The sequence below is a fragment of the Echiichthys vipera genome, assembly GCF_963691815.1.
Source record: "Echiichthys vipera genome assembly, chromosome: 8".
NCBI classification, from domain to species: Eukaryota; Metazoa; Chordata; class Actinopteri; order Perciformes; family Trachinidae; genus Echiichthys; species Echiichthys vipera.
Window position 1 is genome coordinate 404,445 of NC_139833.1, and position 18,297 is coordinate 422,741.

Consider the following 18,297-nt stretch of genomic DNA (forward strand, 5'->3'; position numbering starts at 1 on the left):
ACAGCCTTTCAAAATAAAACCTGACGTGTTCACAGCCTTTCAAAATAAAACCTGCCATGTTCACAGCCTTTCAAAATAAAACCTGACGTGTTCACAGCCTTTCAAAATAAAACCTGACGTGTTCACAGCCTTTCAAAATAAAACCTGAAGTATTTAACTGCTGTACTAATGAGATCAATTATCTGATGCTCTTATTGTTGTAACGACCTTTGACCCACCCTGAGTGACGCCCAGAGCAGCGAACACGCTGAGCCGCAGCTCGTGGTCGACCTGCGTGCCGTTGACGGGCGGCTCGTCGGCCCACAGGCTCAGCCAGTAGTTGTAGGCCAGCGAGGCGGCCTGCTGGAAGCCGCACAGGAAGACGATGGTCATGATGAAGGTCAGGCCCACGGTCCGGAAGTACTCCCGGTACATCTGCAGCTTCACCTGACCACGGGAGAGCGCCACGTTAGAGCGCCACGGTTAGAGTGTCACGGTTAGAGCGCCAGGGTTAGAGCGCCACGGGAGAGCGCCAGGGTTAGAGCGCCATGGTTAGAGCGCCACGGTTATAGCGTCACGGTTAGAGCGCCACGGTTAGAGCGCCACGGTTAGAGCGCCACGGGAGAGCGCCACGGTTAGAGCGCCACGGTTAGAGCGCCACGGTTAGAGCGCCACGGTTATAGCGTCACGGTTAGAGCGCCACGGTTAGAGCGTCACGGTTAGAGCGCCACGGTTAGAGCGCCACGGTTAGAGCGTCACGGTTAGAGCGCCACGGTTAGAGCGCCACGGTTAGAGCGCCACGGTTAGAGCGCCACGGTTAGAGCGCCACGGTTATAGCGTCACGGTTAGAGCGCCACGGTTAGAGCGTCACGGTTAGAGCACCATGGGAGAGCGCCACGGTTAGAGCGCCACGGTTAGAGCGCCACGGTTAGAGCGCCACGGTTAGAGCGTCACGGTTAGAGCGCCACGGGAGAGCGCCACGGTTAGAGAGCCACGGTTAGAGCGTCACGGTTAGAGCGCCACGGTTAGAGCGTCACGGTTAGAGCGTCACGGTTAGAGCGCCACGGTTAGAGTGCCACGGGAGAGCGTCACGGTTAGAGCGCCACGGTTAGAGTGCCACGGGAGAGCGTCACGGTTAGAGCGCCACGTTAGAGCGCCACGGTTAGAGTGCCACGGGAGAGCGTCACGTTTAGAGCGCCACGGTTAGAGCGCCACGGGAGAGCGCCACGGTTAGAGAGCCACGGTTAGAGCGTCACGGTTAGAGCGTCACGGTTAGAGCGCCACGGTTAGAGCGTCACGGTTAGAGCGTCACGGTTAGAGCGCCACGGTTAGAGTGCCACGGGAGAGCGTCACGGTTAGAGCGCCACGTTAGAGCGCCACGGTTAGAGTGCCACGGGAGAGCGTCACGGTTAGAGCGCCACGTTAGAGCGCCACGGTTAGAGTGCCACGGGAGAGCGTCACGGTTAGAGCGCCACGTTAGAGCGCCACGGTTAGAGCGCCACGGTTAGAGTGCCACGGGAGAGCGTCACGTTTAGAGCGCCACGGTTAGAGCGCCACGGGAGAGCGCCACGGTTAGAGAGCCACGGTTAGAGCGTCACGGTTAGAGCGCCACGGTTAGAGCGTCACGGTTAGAGCGTCACGGTTAGAGCGCCACGGTTAGAGCGCCACGGTTAGAGCGCCACGGTTAGAGCGTCACGGTTAGAGCGCCACGGTTAGAGCGCCACGGTTAGAATGTCACGGTTAGAGCGCCACGGTTAGAGCGTCACGGTTAGAGTGTCACGGTTAGAGCGCCACGGTTAGAGCGTCGCGGTTAGAGCGCCGCGGTTAGAGCGCCGCGGTTAGAGCGCCGCGGTTAGAGCGTCACGGTTAGAGCGCCACGGTTAGAGCGTCACGGTTAGAGCGCCACGGTTAGAGCGCCACGGTTAGAGCGCCACGGTTAGAGCGCCACGGGAGAGCGCCACAGTTAGAGCGCCACGGGAGAGCGCCACGGTTAGAGTGTCACGGTTAGAGCGCCACGGGAGAGCGCCACGGTTAGAGCGCCACGGGAGAGCGCCACGGGAGAGCGCCACGTTAGAGCGCCACGGGAGAGCGCCACGGTTAGAGCGCCACGGTTAGAGCGCCACGGTTAGAGCACCATGGTTAGAGCGCCGTGGTTATCAGGCGTTAAGCAGGACTTCCTGTCGAGGACCCACCCTTCCTGTGCGAGCCGTGTCCACCTCCGTCAGTTTCCCAGCATCCTCGGCGTCAAGGTCCTGATCCAACGCCTCCTTCTTCTGAACGCTGGCGCTGCTCAGATCACAGCTGCCACACACACACACACACACACACACACACACACACACACACACACACACACACACACACACACACACACACACACACACACACACACACACACAGACAGACAGACAGACAGACAGACAGACAGACAGACAGACAGACACACACACACACACACACACACACACACACACAGAGACAGACACACACAGACACACACACACACACACACACACACACAGACAGACAGACAGACACACACACACAGACACACACACACACACACACACACACACACAGACAGACACACACACACACACACACAGACAGACAGACAGACAGACACACACACACACACACACACACACACACAGTGTTGAGTTGTGTGTCTGTAAAGTGTTGTGTTGTGTAGTTGTGTGTAGTTGTGTGTAGTTGTGTTGTTTCAGACCTGATCAGCTGCTCCTGAGAAAGGTCGATGGAGAATTCTGTCACACTGAGACGAGACACCGACTTCCTGCTGCCTACAAACACACACACACACACACACACACACACACACACACACACACACACAACTGTTACACACAGTTACACAAACTCAAGGAGACCAGGGTCGGGCTGTGGGATTGGATCTTTGGGGGGTCAGATCAGATGAGACCATCACAGACTGGATCCTGGACCTTTGGCCTAGTGTGCTCTGGGACCAGGTCCACTTCTGAGCCTCCTTCTGTTCCAACATGGTGTTTGTTAAAGAGGATCCAGGACCAGCACACAAGTCTAACACCAGACGCTGGGGTTTAGATCAGGGAGGCCGTTCCTCCCAATCAGCCTCTCCAGGTGTCTCCATCGTTGCCCACGTGGGCGTTGAAGTCTCCCAGCAGGACTCTGGAGTCCCCTACTGGAGCCCCATGCAGGACTCCATTCAGGGTCTCCAAGAAGGCCCCAGACTCTGAACTGCTGTTCGCTGCATCTGCACCAACAACAGTCAGAGCCCCCCCCCCCACCACCCGCAGGCGTAAGGAGGCCACCCTCTGGTCCACCGGGGTCAACTCCAACACCGCGGCGCTCAGCCGGGGGTTTGAGAGTCTCCCCACACCCGCCCGGCCCCTCACACCCTGGGCCCCTCCAGAGAAGACCAGGGTCCAGCCCCTATCCAGGAGCACGGGTCCAGATCCAGACTGTGTGTGGAGGTGAGCCCCCCCAGATCTAACTGGGAGCTCCACCTCCCTCACAAGCTCCGGCTCCTTCCCCCACAGAGAGGAGACGCTCCACGTCCCCAGAGCCTCTGCTGCCCGGGTCTGGACCCTCCAGGCCCCTCACCTTCACTGCCCCCCGTGCAGCAGCGCCCCGACCCCAGCGGTTCGTCCTGTGAGCGGTCGGCCCACTGCGGTTAATTACTCAGAGCAAACAATGACACACACTGTGAACAGGTGACCCGGTTCGAACCCCCTCCTGGGGCAGCTTAGTGGACCTCTTACTCTTGTCCGTGTGCCTCATGGAGCTCTCTCTGCGCTGCTTCACACTGAACGTCTGGATGAACTTGGAGAAGGCTCCCTTCCTCTCCATCAGCTCCACGTAGGAGCCCATCTCTGAGATCTGACCCTCCTCCATCACCAGGACCAGGTCTGCTTTGGACAGGAAGCTGAGGCCGTGGGTGACCAGCACCCGGGTCTAACAACAACACAACAACAACACAACAACACAACAACACAACAACACTCATTACAGGGTGTAAACATCCCCAAAGCAGGTCCTGTACGCATTTGACCAGGCTGGGACTGGACCAGGACCAGGACCAGGACCAGGACCAGGACCAGGACCAGGACCAGGACCAGGACCAGGACCAGGCTGGTCTTGGATGAGAGGTGAAACGTCTTCCTGACAAAGAACCAAGTCCAGTTGCTTTAAGAACAACAAACTCATTACATGGTGGAAACAGGGACTCACCTGGTCTTTGAGGAGTCCTCTGATCAGACCGTAGGTGCAGGTGCAGGGTCTCACCTTGTCTTTGAGGAGTCCTCTGATCAGGACGCAGGTACAGGTACAGGTGCAGGTGCAGGGACTCACCTTGTCTTTGAGGAGTCCTCTGATCAGACCGTGGGTGCAGGTGCAGGTTCAGGGTCTCACCTGGTCTTTGAGGAGTCCTCTGGTCAGACCGCAGGTACAGGTGCAGGTTCAGGGTCTCACCTTGTCTTTGAGGAGTCCTCTGGGTCCAATGACTCGATCAAAGATGTGTTGTCCCACGTGAGCATCGACGGCGGACAGTGGGTCGTCCAGCAGGTAGACGTCTGACTTCCTGTAGACGGCCCGGGCCAGACTCACCCTCTGCTTCTGTCCTCCAGACAGGTTCAGACCCTGCACTCAGGAAACACATCATCAGTAAACACCCCTGTCCCCCCGTCCCCTGTCCCCCCGTCCCCCCGTCCCCCATCCCCCCGTCCCCCATCCCCCCGTCCCCCCGTCCCCCGTCCCCTGGTCCGGACTTCAGCCCTCCCCACCCAGCGGTTCGACCCTGAGCCCTGGGGGGGGGGGGGGTACCTTCTCCCCAATCTCTGTGCTGTCTCCGGCGGGCAGGATGTCCAGGTCCGGCAGGAGGGCGCAGGCCTCCAGCACACGGTGGTACCAGCTCTCCTTCCTCTCTCCACCAAACAGAATGTTGTCCTTCAGGGACACGTTCTGGATCCAGGCCTGCTGCGGGACGTAGGCCACCGAACCCTGCACCGTACAAACAATCAGGGTTATCACTGAGGCTCCAGTCTGGTCCAGTCCAGTTTGGTCTGGTCTGGTTTGGTCTGGTTTGGTCTGGTCTGGTCTGGTCTGGTCTGGTCTGGTCTGGTCCGGTCTGGTCTGGTCTGGTCTGGTCTGGTCTGGTCTGGTCCGGTCTGGTTTGGTCTGGTCTGGTCCGGTCTGGTTTGGTCTGGTTTGGTCTGGTCTGGTCTGGTCTGGTCCGGTCCGGTCTGGTGTGGTCTGGTGTGATCTGGTCTGGTCTGGTCCGGTCCGGTCCGGTCCGGTCCGGTCTGGTCTGGTCTGGTCCACTCTGGTCTGGTCTGGTCTGGTCTGGTCCGGTCCGGTCCGGTCCGGTCTGCTCTGGTCCGGTCCGGTCTGCTCTGCTCTGGTCCGGTCTGGTCCGGTCTGGTCTGGTCCGGTCTGGTCTGGTCTGGTCTGGTCCGGTCTGCTCTGGTCTGCTCTGGTCCGGTCCGGTTTGATCTGGTCTAGTCTGGTCTGGTCCGGTCTGGTCCGGTCTGGTCTGGTCTGGTCTGGTCTGGTCTGGTCCGGTCTGGTTTGGTCTGGTTTGGTCCGGTCTGGTCTGGTCTGGTCTGGTCCGGTCTGGTGTGGTCTGGTGTGATCTGGTCTGGTCTGGTCCGGTCCGGTCCGGTCCGGTCCGGTCTGGTCTGGTCTGGTCCACTCTGGTCTGGTCTGGTCTGGTCTGGTCTGGTCCGGTCCGGTCCGGTCTGCTCTGGTCCGGTCCGGTCTGCTCTGGTCTGGTCTGGTCCGGTCCGGTCTGGTCCGGTCTGGTCTGGTCTGGTCTGGTCTGATCTGGTCCGGTCTGGTCCGGTCCGGTCTGGTCCGGTCCGGTCCGGTCTGGTCTGGTCCGCTCTGGTCTGGTCTGGTCTGGTCTGGTCTGGTCCGGTCCGGTCCGGTCTGGTCCGGTCCGGTCCGGTCCGGTCTGGTCTGGTCTGGTCCGCTCTGGTCTGGTCTGGTCTGGTCTGGTCCGGTCCGGTCCGGTCTGGTCCGGTCCGGTCCGGTCCGGTCCGGTCCGGTCCGGTCCGGTCCGGTCTGGTTTGGTCTGGTCTGGTCTGGTCTGGTCTGGTCTGGTCTGGTCCGGTCCGGTCCGGTCCGGTCCGGTCCGGTCCGGTCCGGTCCGGTCCGGTCTGGTCTGGTCTGGTCCGGTCCGGTCCGGTCCGGTCCGGTCCGGTCCGGTCTGGTCTGGTCTGGTCCGGTCCGGTCCGGTCCGGTCCGGTCCGGTCCGGTCCGGTCTGGTCTGGTCTGGTCTGGTCTGGTCTGGTCCGGTCCGGTCTGGTCTGGTCTGGTCTGGTCCGGTCCGGTCCGGTCTGGTCTGGTCTGGTCTGGTCTGGTCTGGTCTGGTCTGGTCCGGTCTGGTCCGGTCTGGTCTGGTCCGGCTTGTTGTCACCTTGATGGAGACGGAGCCGCTCGCCCGCTCCATCTCTCCCAACATGGCCGACAGCAGAGAGGACTTCCCTGAGCCAACATGGCCGACGACGGCGACCAGGGAGCCCGTCTTCACCTTCATGTGGATCCTCTGCAGACACGGGGGCTCGCCGCCGCCCCAGGAGAAGGAGCCGCCGTCGATCACCACGCCGTCGCCGCCTGGACACACGTCACAGCGAGAATCACACACACACACACACACAGGGACACACACAGAGACACACACACACACACAGAAACACAAGCACACACACATACACACGTCTCAGCGGATATCACACACACACACACACAGGGACACACACACACAGACACAGACACAGACACACACACACACACACACACACACACAGACACGCAGACACACACACACACACACACACACACACACACACACACACACACACACACACACACACACACACACACACACACACACACACACACACACACACACACACACACACACACACACACACACACACACACACACACACACCTGTGCTGTGAGGGAGTCTCTGCACGTTGTCCAGCTTCAGTTCGTCCTGGCACAGGAAGTTCCCCAGACGTCTGAGAGACACGACGGCCTCAACACACAAACATCATCCAGCACAGGTCAGTCACCGATTCACCAAACACGGTTCCACAAAGACCACATGGACCAGGGAGAGGAAGAGGGACCCTGGTCTTCTCTGGAGGGGCCCAGGGTGTGGGGAGACTCTCTAACCCCGGCTGAGCGCCGCGGTGTTGGAGTTCACCCCGGTGGACCAGAGGGTGGCCTCCTTACGCCTGCGGGTGGTGTGTGTGTGTGTGTGTGTTTGTCTCTGTGTGTCTGGATCAGAGGCTGGAGCTGCTGCCCCTGAGACCTGATCCAGGATCAGAGCCTGGAGCTGCTGCCCCTGAGACCTGATTGAGGATCAGAGTAACTGTGTGTGTGTGTGTGTGTGTGTGTGTGTGTGTGTGTGTGTGTGTGTGTGTGTGTGTGTGTGTGTGTGTGTGTGTGTGACATCAGACTCCGACTCTGGGTTCAAACGAACTCTCAGAGAAATGAGCTTTAACCGTGGACCGACCCCAGAGGGGAGGACTCTGATTGGCTGGGACTCACCTGCATGGCGGTGCTCATGGCGAAGGGGAGCTGACTCAGAGGCGTCTTCAGGATGTTGATGAGAGCGACCGACACAAAGATCTTCTGAGCGTCCAGAACGTTTCGCTCGTCGATCAGAACGTAGACGGCGAACACTGAAAACGCAATCTGACCACAGACGGAGAGAAGAGTCACGAGTCACACCAGAGACAAACGACACGACACAGGTTTGTGTTTGTGAGAGTTCAAACGTTACGATTAAAACTTCTGGAACCAGTGAAACCTCAAACATCATGAAACCTGAAGCAACGGCGCGACTCACCAGGAAGGAGGAGGAGCTGAAGGAGGCCAGGGAGACGGAGTAGAGGATCTGGGACCTCCTCAGGGCCTGGAGCTCCCCGTCCCTCAGGACCCCGACGCGGCGCAGGAACGCCTCCTCCCACGCGTAGAACTTGAGGATCTTCACTCCGCTCAGAATCTCGTTCATCAGTTTGATGCGACCGTCCGTGAACTTCATCTGGACTTCCTGAGGAACAGGAAGCGGACGAGGACCGGGGTCAGCGTGAACCAGGCGACGCACGGACGAACGTCAGAGCGAAGGAACGTCCTCTCACCTGAAGTTTGCTCCGGACTTTAGCGATGAACCCGTTCAGAGGGAAGATCAGGAGCACGGCGGCGATGCCAGCGAGAGCCGAGGGGCCCAGGAGCTGTCCACCGACCAACCAACCGACCAACCGATTAATCAACCAACCAACCAACCAACCAACCAACCAACCGATTAATCAACCAACCAACCGAACGATTAATCAACCAACCAACCAACCAACCGATTAATCAACCAACCAAACGATTAATCAACCAACCAACCAACCAACCGATTAATCAACCAGCCAACCCACCAACCAACCAAACGATTAATCAACCAACCAACCAAACAATTAATCAACCAACCAACCAACCAACCAACCAACCAACCAAACGATTAATCAACCAACCAACCAAACGATTAATCAACCAACCAACCAAACGATTAATCAACCAACCAACCAAACGATTAATCAACCAACCAACCAACCAAACGATTAATCAATCAACCAACCAACCAAACGATTAATCAATCAACCAACCAACCAAACGATTAATCAATGAATCAACCAATCATCATCATTGTTGTTGTGTTTGTTGTTGTCGTGTTTGTTGTTGTTGTTGTTGTTGTTGTTTTGTTTGTTGTTGTTTTGTTTGTTGTTGTTTACCTGCCACAGGAAGTAGAAGCAGAGTGCGATCTCGATGGGCGTGACCCAGATGCAGTTGAAATAAACGACGACGTCCATGAGTTTCTGAGTGTCGGCCGACACCAAGTTAATGATCTCCCCCAACGTGACACGCCCCTGCGCCGCGCCGCTGACCCGCAGGCACTGGGGAATCAAACACACGGACTTTATTAACCAGCAGACTCTGAGGATTCAAACACACGGACTTTATTAACCAGCAGACTCGGAGGAATCAAACACACGGACTTTATTAACCTGCGGACTCTGAGGAATCAAACACACGGACTTTATTAACCTGCAGACTCTGAGGAATCAAACACACGGACTTTATTAACCTGCAGACTCTGAGGAATCAAACACACGGACTTTATTAACCTGCAGACTCTGAGGAATCAAACACACAGACTTTATTAACCAGCGGTCTCTGAGGGTCTAGTATTGATGAGTTGCCCTCCACAGTAAATAAAGCTTTCCTCGTGTCAGAGCGTTAGCGTTAGCGTTAGCGGTGTGCGTTGCATTGTGGGTAGCGTAGTCACCTTCCTGTAGACGAGGCCCATGACGGCCGTCTTGAGCCTCATGCCCACGGTGAAGCAGTGGAACATGTACTGGTGATGCAGCAGCGACTGCACACAGGAGAGCAGGAAGAGCAGCACGGCGAACAGGAAGCCCTTCCACAGCGCCGCCTCTTTGTCCCGCATGAAGCCGAGCAGCAAGCTGACGACAACAACAACAACAACAACAATAACAACAACATCACTGACAACAACAACAACAACATCACTGACAACGACAACAACAATAACAACAACATCACTGACAACAACAACAACAACAACAACAACATCACTGACAACGACAACAACAACAACAACATCACTGACAACAACAACAACAACAACAACAACATCACTGACAACAAACAACAACAACAATAACAACAACAACATCACCGACAACAACAAACAACAACAACATCACTGACAACAGCAACAACAACATTACTGACAACAAACAACAACAATATCAACAACAACATCACCATTACTGACAACAAACACCAACAAACTGACGACAACAACAACAACAACAGCAAACTGACAACAACATCACTGACAACAACAACAACAACATCACTGACAACATCAACAACATCAACAACAACAACAACAACATTACTGACAACAACAACATCAACAACAGCAACATTACTGACAACAACAACAACAACAACAACAACAAACTGACAACAACGAACAACAACATCACTGACAACAACAACAACAACATCACTGACAACATCAACAACATCAACAACAACAACAACAACATTACTGACAACAACAACAACAACAACAACAACATTACTGACAACAACAACAACAACAACAACAACAACAACAACAGCATTACTGACAGGAAGAAAAAAAAACAGACACAATAACAACAAACAATCAACCTGACCTCTGACACTCACCTGACCTCTGACCTCTGACCCTCACCTGACCTCTGACCTCTGACCCTCACCTGACCTCTGACCTCTGACCTCTGACCCTCACCTGACCTCTGACCTCTGACCCCTGACCCTCACCTGACCTCTGACCCCTGACCCTCACCTGACCTCTGACCTCTGACCCCTGACCCTCACCTGAGCACCTGCGGCACGGCGAACATGAAGGCGTCGTGCAGGAGGAGACACAGCGTCCCACACAGGAAGTAGAGTCCGAAGCTCCGCCCCAGAGCGCGCAGCAGGAAGAGGCCGTAGCTCCGCACCTTCATGCTCTTCCTCAGCAGCCGCGTTTTTTCTGTCGACGCAGCAGAAACACCGGACCAGGACCGAGACCTGGACCCAGACCTGGACCCAGACCTGGACCCAGACCTGGACCCAGACCTGGACCGGGACTGTGACGGGCCAGAATCAGCCTCCTCCCTGCAGAACATCCAAACAAACAATTCATTCAGGGGGGCGGGGTTTGTTCTCACCTGCAGGACTCACAACCAATCACAGGCCTCTCAACCAATCACAGGACTCTCAACCAATCACAGGCCTCTCAACCAATCACAGGACTCTCAACCAATCACAGGACTCTCAACCAATCACAGGCCTCTCAACCAATCACAGGACTCTCAACCAATCACAGGACTCTCACAACCAATCACAGGACTCTCTCAACCAATCACAGGACTCTCAACCAATCACAGGACTCTCAACCAATCACAGGCCTCAAAACCAATCAGAGGCTTCACAACCAATCACAGGACTCACAACCAATCACAGGACTCACAACCAATCACAGGACTCACAACCAATCACAGGACTCTCAACCAATCACAGGACTCTCTCAACCAATCACAGGACTCACAACCAATCACAGGACTCTCTCAACCAATCACAGGACTCACAACCAATCACAGGACTCTCTCAACCAATCACAGGCCTCACAACCAATCACAGGACTCTCAACCAATCACAGGCCTCACAACCAATCACAGGACTCTCAACCAATCACATGACTCTCTCAACCAATCACAGGCCTCACAACCAATCAGAGGGCTCTCAACCAATCACAGGACTCTCAACCAATCACAGGACTCTCAACCAATCACAGGCCTCACAACCAATCACAGGACTCTCAACCAATCACAGGCCTCACAACCAATCACAGGACTCTCAACCAATCACATGACTCTCTCAACCAATCACAGGCCTCACAACCAATCAGAGGGCTCTCAACCAATCACAGGACTCTCAACCAATCACAGGACTCTCAACCAATCACAGGCCTCACAACCAATCACAGGACTCACAACCAATCACAGGCCTCTCTCAACCAATCACAGGCCTCACAACCAATCACAGGACTCTCAACCAATCACAGGACTCTCAACCAATCACAGGCCTCTCAACCAATCACAGGACTCTCAGCCAATCACAGGCCTCTCTCAACCAATCACAGGCCTCACAACCAATCACAGGCCTCTCAACCAATCACAGGACTCACAACCAATCACAGGCCTCTCTCAACCAATCACAGGCCTCACAACCAATCACAGGCCTCTCAACCAATCACAGGACTCTCAACCAATCACAGGACTCTCAACCAATCACAGGGCTCACAACCAATCACAGGACTCTCTCAACCAATCACAGGACTCTCAACCAATCACAGGACTCTCAACCAATCACAGGGCTCACAACCAATCACAGGACTCTCTCAACCAATCACAGGACTCTCAACCAATCAGTGGACTCTCAACCAATCACAGGCCTCACAACCAATCACATGACTCTCTCAACCAATCACAGGACTCTCTCAGCCAATCACAGGCCTCTATGAAACGTGTCGTACCGCAGCCGTTCACAGTTCTGGGACCAGAACTTCTCCAGGTCCGTCATGATCCGGGCCGACGAGTCCTGGTCCCGCAGAGACCACAGGTCCGCCGCCTGCAAGGGGCGCCGGTACCCCTGATACACCAGACTGAGGGGAAGACCGAGACCAGAACCAGGACCAGAACCAGGACCAGAACCAGGACCAGGACCAGGACCAGGACCAGGACCCAGTATTATTATTATTAATAATGTATGTTTGGTGAGTTGTGGTGAGTTCTGGTGGGTTCTGGTGAGTTCTGGTGGGTTCTGGTGAGTTGTGGTGAGTTGTGGTGAGTTCTGGTGAGTTGTGGTGGGTTCTGGTGGGTTCTGGTGAGTTCTGGTGGGTTCTGGTGATGTTTGGTGAGTTCTGGTGAGTTCTGGTGAGTTCTGGTGGGTTCTGGTGAGTTCTGGTGAGTTGTGGTGAGTTGTGGTGAGTTCTGGTGGGTTCTGGTGAGTTCTGGTGGGTTCTGGTGATGTTTGGTGAGTTCTGGTGAGTTGTGGTGAGTTGTGGTGAGTTGTGGTGAGTTGTGGTGAGTTGTGGTGGGTTCTGGTGAGTTCTGGTGAGTTCTGGTGAGTTGTGGTGAGTTCTGGTGGGTTCTGGTGAGTTGTGGTGAGTTCTGGTGGGTTCTGGTGGGTTCTGGTGAGTTCTGGTGGGTTCTGGTGAGTTGTGGTGGGTTCTGGTGATGTTTGGTGAGTTCTGGTGAGTTCTGGTGGGTTCTGGTGAGTTCTGGTGGGTTCTGGTGAGTTCTGGTGAGTTCTGGTGTTGTGGTGTTTTACCTGCTGAACCAGAAGAAGAAGAACTTGGAGAGAAACGAGGCGTCTTCTTCTGGACATCGGTTCTGAACAGAACGAGTGAAATCAATACACAACGCAGGTGTGTGTGTGTGTGTGTGTGTGTGTGTGTGTGTGTGTGTGTGTGTGTGTGTGTGTGTGTGTGTGTGTGTGTGTGTGTGTGTGTGAGTGTTACCTGGACGCAGGTGTGTGTGTGTGTGTGTGTATGTGTGTGTGTGTTACCTGAACGCAGGTGTGTGTGTATGTGTGTGTGTGTGTTATCTGGACGCAGGTGTGTGTGTGTGTGTGTGTGTGTGTGTGTTACCTGGACACAGGTGTGTGTGTGTGTGTGTGTGTGTGTGTGTGTGTGTGTTACCTGGACAAAGGTGTGTGTGTGTGTGTTACCTGGACACAGGTGTGTGTGTGTGTGTGTGTGTGTTACCTGGACACAGGTGCGTGTGTGTGTGTGTGTGTGTGTGTGTTACCTGGACACAGGTGTGTGTGTGTGTGTGTGTGTGTGTGTGTGTGTGTGTGTGTTACCTGGACACAGGTGTGTGTGTGTGTGTTACCTGGACACAGGTGTGTGTGTGTGTGTGTGTGTTACCTGGACAAAGGTGTGTGTGTGTGTGTGTGTGTGTGTGTGTGTGTGTGTGTGTGTGTGTGTGTGTGTGTGTGTGTGTGTGTGTGTCTGTGTGTGTGTGTTACCTGGACAAAGGTGTGTGTGTGTGTGTGTGTGTGTGTGTGTTACCTGGACACAGGTGTGTGTGTGTGTGTGTGTGTGTTACCTGGACACAGGTGTGTGTGTGTGTGTGTGTGTGTGTGTGTGTTACCTGGACACAGGTGTGTGTGTCAGAGAGCGGTCGGCGGTCGCAGAAGCAGCTGAGGACGAACTCGACGAGTTGGAGGGAAAAACAAATGAAGAACGCCACGAAACGAACGGCGTCCGATGAGAAACCCTGAAACACGAAGACACTCCGTCAGGGTGTGAGAGCGAGGCGGGAACAGGGAACGCCACGGAACGCCACGGAACGCCACAGGGTCGACACAGAACGCCACAGAACGCCACAGGGTCGACAGAACGCTCGGGACATCCATTCACACTCACACCTACGGAGAACGTAGAGTCACCAACCACAGAGAACCCGTCTTCATCTTTAGAAACCGGGTCCCAGAGTGTGAGGATTGTAAACGCCCCCCATGGCGTTGTGGTCTGGACGGTGAAAGCTCAGACTTTGTTAAAGGACGGCATCACGGCCCCACCTCAGACCTCTGACCCCGCGGCGTCACATAACAACAACAGTGCTGCTGCGTGAGAGGACAGAGACGGACCCAGAGACTGTTTACTGAACTGGACTCTGAGCCACATGCATGGGACTGAATGAGGCCCAGCACAGATTTCTCCCTTTTCCCTGATGCTCTGAATAAGGAGCTAAACTGCTCTAGGCTCTGTTTCTAAATCCAGTTCTAAGAAGCTGTGAAAAGTCTCTAAATGTAGTGAGAAAGTGGCGCCTGGGAGTGCTTTGGGACGGGGAAGGGGCTCCCAGCAGCCCCCTCTGCTCAGTGAGGACACTAACTGCAGAGTGAAGGGGCTCCCAGCAGCCCCCTCTGCTCAGTGAGGACACTAACTGCAGAGTGAAGGGGCTCCCAGCAGCCCCCTCTGCTCAGTGAGGACACTAACTGCAGAGTGAAGGGGCTCCCAGCAGCACCCTCTGCTCAGTGAGGACACTAACTGCAGAGTGAAGGGGCTCCCAGCAGCCCCCTCTGCTCAGTGAGGACACTAACTGCAGAGTGAAGGGGCTCCCAGCAGCCCCCTCTGCTCAGTGAGGACACTAACTGCAGAGTGAAGGGGCTCCCAGCAGCCCCCTCTGCTCAGTGAGGACACTAACTGCAGAGTGAAGGGGCTCCCAGCAGCCCCCTCTGCTCAGTGAGGACACTAACTGCAGAGTGAAGGGGCTCCCAGCGGCCCCCTCTGCTCAGTGAGGACACTAACTGCAGAGTGAAGGGGCTCCCAGCGTCTCCCCGTCTCTTCTTCTCTGGTGTTGGTGTGTTTCTGTGGCAGTTACAGCGCCACCTCCAGGCCTGGCATGGGTACTACAGCGTTTGGAGTCGCTGCACCTGGTTTCTGTGGACGCACACATTTAGGATCCAGGACCAGGACCAGGACCAGAACCAGGACCAGGACCAGGACCAGAACCAGGACCAGGACCAGGACCAGGATCCAGGACCAGGACCAGGACCAGGGGAAAAGGGAACTTTTTAAGAACCACGGAGAGAAAAGCTGGTTTCAACATCGTGTCTACGTTCTCTGTACACACACACACACACACACACACACACTTCAAACACACACACACACACACACACACACACACACACACACACACTTCAAACACACACACACACACTTCAAACACACACACACACACACACACACACACACACACACACACACATACACACTTCACACACACACACACCACACACACACACACACACACACACACACACACACACACACACACACACACACACACACACACACACACACTTCACACACACACACACACACACACACACACTTCAAACACACACACTTCAAACACACACACACACACACACACACACACACACACACACACACACACACACACACACACACACACACACACACACACACACACACACACACACACACACACACACACACACACTTCAAACACACACACACACACTTCAAACACACACACACACACACACACACACACACACACACACACACATACACACACACACACACACTTCACACACACACACACACACACATACACACATACACACACACACACACACACACTTCACACACACACACACACACACACACACACACACACACACACACACACACACACACACACACTTCACACACACACACAGACACACACACACACACACACACACACACACACACACACACACACACACACACACACACACACACACACACACACACACACACACACACACACTCACACACACACACCACACACACACACACACACACACACACACACACACACACACACACACACACACTTCACACACACACACAGACACACACACACACACACACACACACACACACACACACACACACTCACACACTCACACACACACTCACACACACACACACACACACACACACACACACACACACTTCACACTCACACACTCACACACACACACACACACACACACACACACACACACACACACACACACACACACACTTCACACACACTCGGTGAAACACTTTTAGACGTGTGAAATTCTGCAGCTGAAAGAAGAAAAACAGAAAAACAGAAACGAACGTTTTCAGGAACGTTCTTTCTCGACCTCGTGACTCAGAGAGGAACCGTCGCTGTGACGGTGACGTAAAGACAGCTGCACAGTTAATGGCACACGGGCCGCGGTTCGATTCCCACTCAGAGCGTAACTGACACCGTGCAGCGTTAAGGGTCCAGAACCAGGACCCTTAACGCTGCACGCCCCCCCCCCCCCCCACACCAGGACCAGAGACGGCCAACCCCGGCCAAACAAGGTCCAGGTCAGGGGGGAGGAACCGGGGCGCCGAGGAACCAGGGAACTGAGGAACCAGGGAACCAGGGAACTGAGGAACCAGGGAACCAGGGAACCGAGGAACCAGGGAACCAGGGAACCGAGGAACCAGGGAACTGAGGAACCAGGGAACCAGGGAACTGAGGAACCAGGGAACCAGGGAACCGAGGAACCAGGGAACCAGGGAACCGAGGAACCAGGGAACTGAGGAACCAGGGAACCAGGGAACCGAGGAACCAGGGAACCAGGGAACCGAGGAACCGAGGAACCAGAGAACCAGGGAACCCAGGAACCGATGAACCAGGGAACTGAGGAACCAGGGAACCAGGGAACCAGGGAACTGAGGAACCAGGGAACCAGGGAACTGAGGAACCGAGGAACCAGGGAACCAGGGAACCGAGGAACCGAGGAACCAGGGAACCAGGGAACCGAGGAACCAGGGAACTGAGGAACCGAGGAACCAGGGAACTGAGGAACCAGGGAACCAGGGAACTGAGGAACCAGGGAACCAGGGAACCGAGGAACCAGGGAACCCAGGAACCGATGAACCAGGGAACTGAGGAACCAGGGAACCAGGGAACCAGGGAACTGAGGAACCAGGGAACCAGGGAACTGAGGAACCGAGGAACCAGGGAACCGGGAACCGAGGAACCCGAGGAACCAGGGAACCAGGGAACCGAGGAACCAGGGAACTGAGGAACCGAGGAACCAGGGAACCGAGGAACCAGGGAACCAGGGAACCGGGGAACCAGGAACCAGGGAACCAGGGAACCGAGGAACCAGGGAACCAGGGAACCGAGAACCGAGGAACCGGGGAACCAGGGAACCGAGGAACCGAGGAACCGGGGAACCAGGGAACCGAGGAACCAGAGAACCAGGGAACCCAGGAACCGAGGAACCAAGGAACCGAGGAACCAGGAACCGAGGAACCGAGGAACCAGGGAACCAGGGAACCGAGGAACCAGGGAACCAGAGAACCAGGGAACAGAGGAACCAGGGAACCAGGGAACCGAGGAACCAGGGAACCGAGGAACCAGGGAACCAGGGAACCAGGGAACCAGAGGAACCAGGGAACCGAGGGAACCAGGGAACCAGGGAACCAGAGGAACCAGGGAACCAGAGGAACCAGGGAACCAGGGAACCAGGGAACAGGGAACCATGATGATAAACGGGCGACTGGAACACGGCGAACACAACAAATATAAATAAAGATATTAAATAAATATGTAAATAAATAAATAAATTAAATGTAAATAAATTAAGGACCTGGTCCAGGATCTGCTCCACGTCGACCTTCAGAGGAACGAGGGAACAAAGAACCAGAAAAGCCCAGAAGAGAAAAGAAGAAGAGACGAACGGACGCCCTTCATCCTCTCCACCTGGATTATGACTACAGACAGGACCTGAGGAGGAGGAGGAGGAGGAGGAGAGGATGGGAGGAGAGGAGGAGGAGAGGAGGAGAGGAGGAGAGGAGGAGGAGGAGGAGAGGAGGAGAGGAGGAGGAGGAGAGGAGGAGAGGAGGAGGAGGAGAGGAGGAGGAGGAGAGGAGGAGGAGGAGAGGAGGAGAGGAGAGGAGAGGAGAGGAGGAGGAGAGGAGGAGAGGAGGAAGAGGAGGAGGAGGAGAGGAGGAGGAGAGGAGAGGAGGAGGAGAGGAGGAGGAGAGGAGGAGGAGGAGAGGAGGAGAGGAGGAGGAGGAGAGGAGAGGAGGAGGAGAGGAGGAGGAGGAGAGGAGGAGAGGAGAGGAGAATTGAGGAGAGAGG

The 18,297-nt window shown here is 55.3% G+C and overlaps 1 protein-coding gene across 1 annotated transcript in view; it reads right to left on the reverse strand.

Moving 5' to 3' along the window:
* Positions 1 to 18,297, reverse strand: part of LOC310950048 (multidrug resistance-associated protein 1-like) — a gene marked incomplete at its 5' end in the record, with an annotated part of 46,157 nt that overhangs the window by 24,726 nt on the left and 3,134 nt on the right. The window contains 19 exon segments of the mRNA XM_083917712.1: positions 219 to 426; positions 2,172 to 2,280; positions 2,708 to 2,780; positions 3,738 to 3,930; positions 4,447 to 4,614; positions 4,798 to 4,974; positions 6,392 to 6,588; positions 6,929 to 7,016; positions 7,535 to 7,681; positions 7,836 to 8,039; positions 8,128 to 8,220; positions 8,767 to 8,928; positions 9,321 to 9,498; positions 10,430 to 10,711; positions 12,132 to 12,260; positions 12,929 to 12,990; positions 13,753 to 13,878; positions 17,804 to 17,880; positions 17,883 to 17,940. Of these exon segments, the coding sequence (XP_083773838.1) occupies positions 219 to 426; positions 2,172 to 2,280; positions 2,708 to 2,780; positions 3,738 to 3,930; positions 4,447 to 4,614; positions 4,798 to 4,974; positions 6,392 to 6,588; positions 6,929 to 7,016; positions 7,535 to 7,681; positions 7,836 to 8,039; positions 8,128 to 8,220; positions 8,767 to 8,928; positions 9,321 to 9,498; positions 10,430 to 10,711; positions 12,132 to 12,260; positions 12,929 to 12,990; positions 13,753 to 13,878; positions 17,804 to 17,880; positions 17,883 to 17,940 (2,731 nt within the window).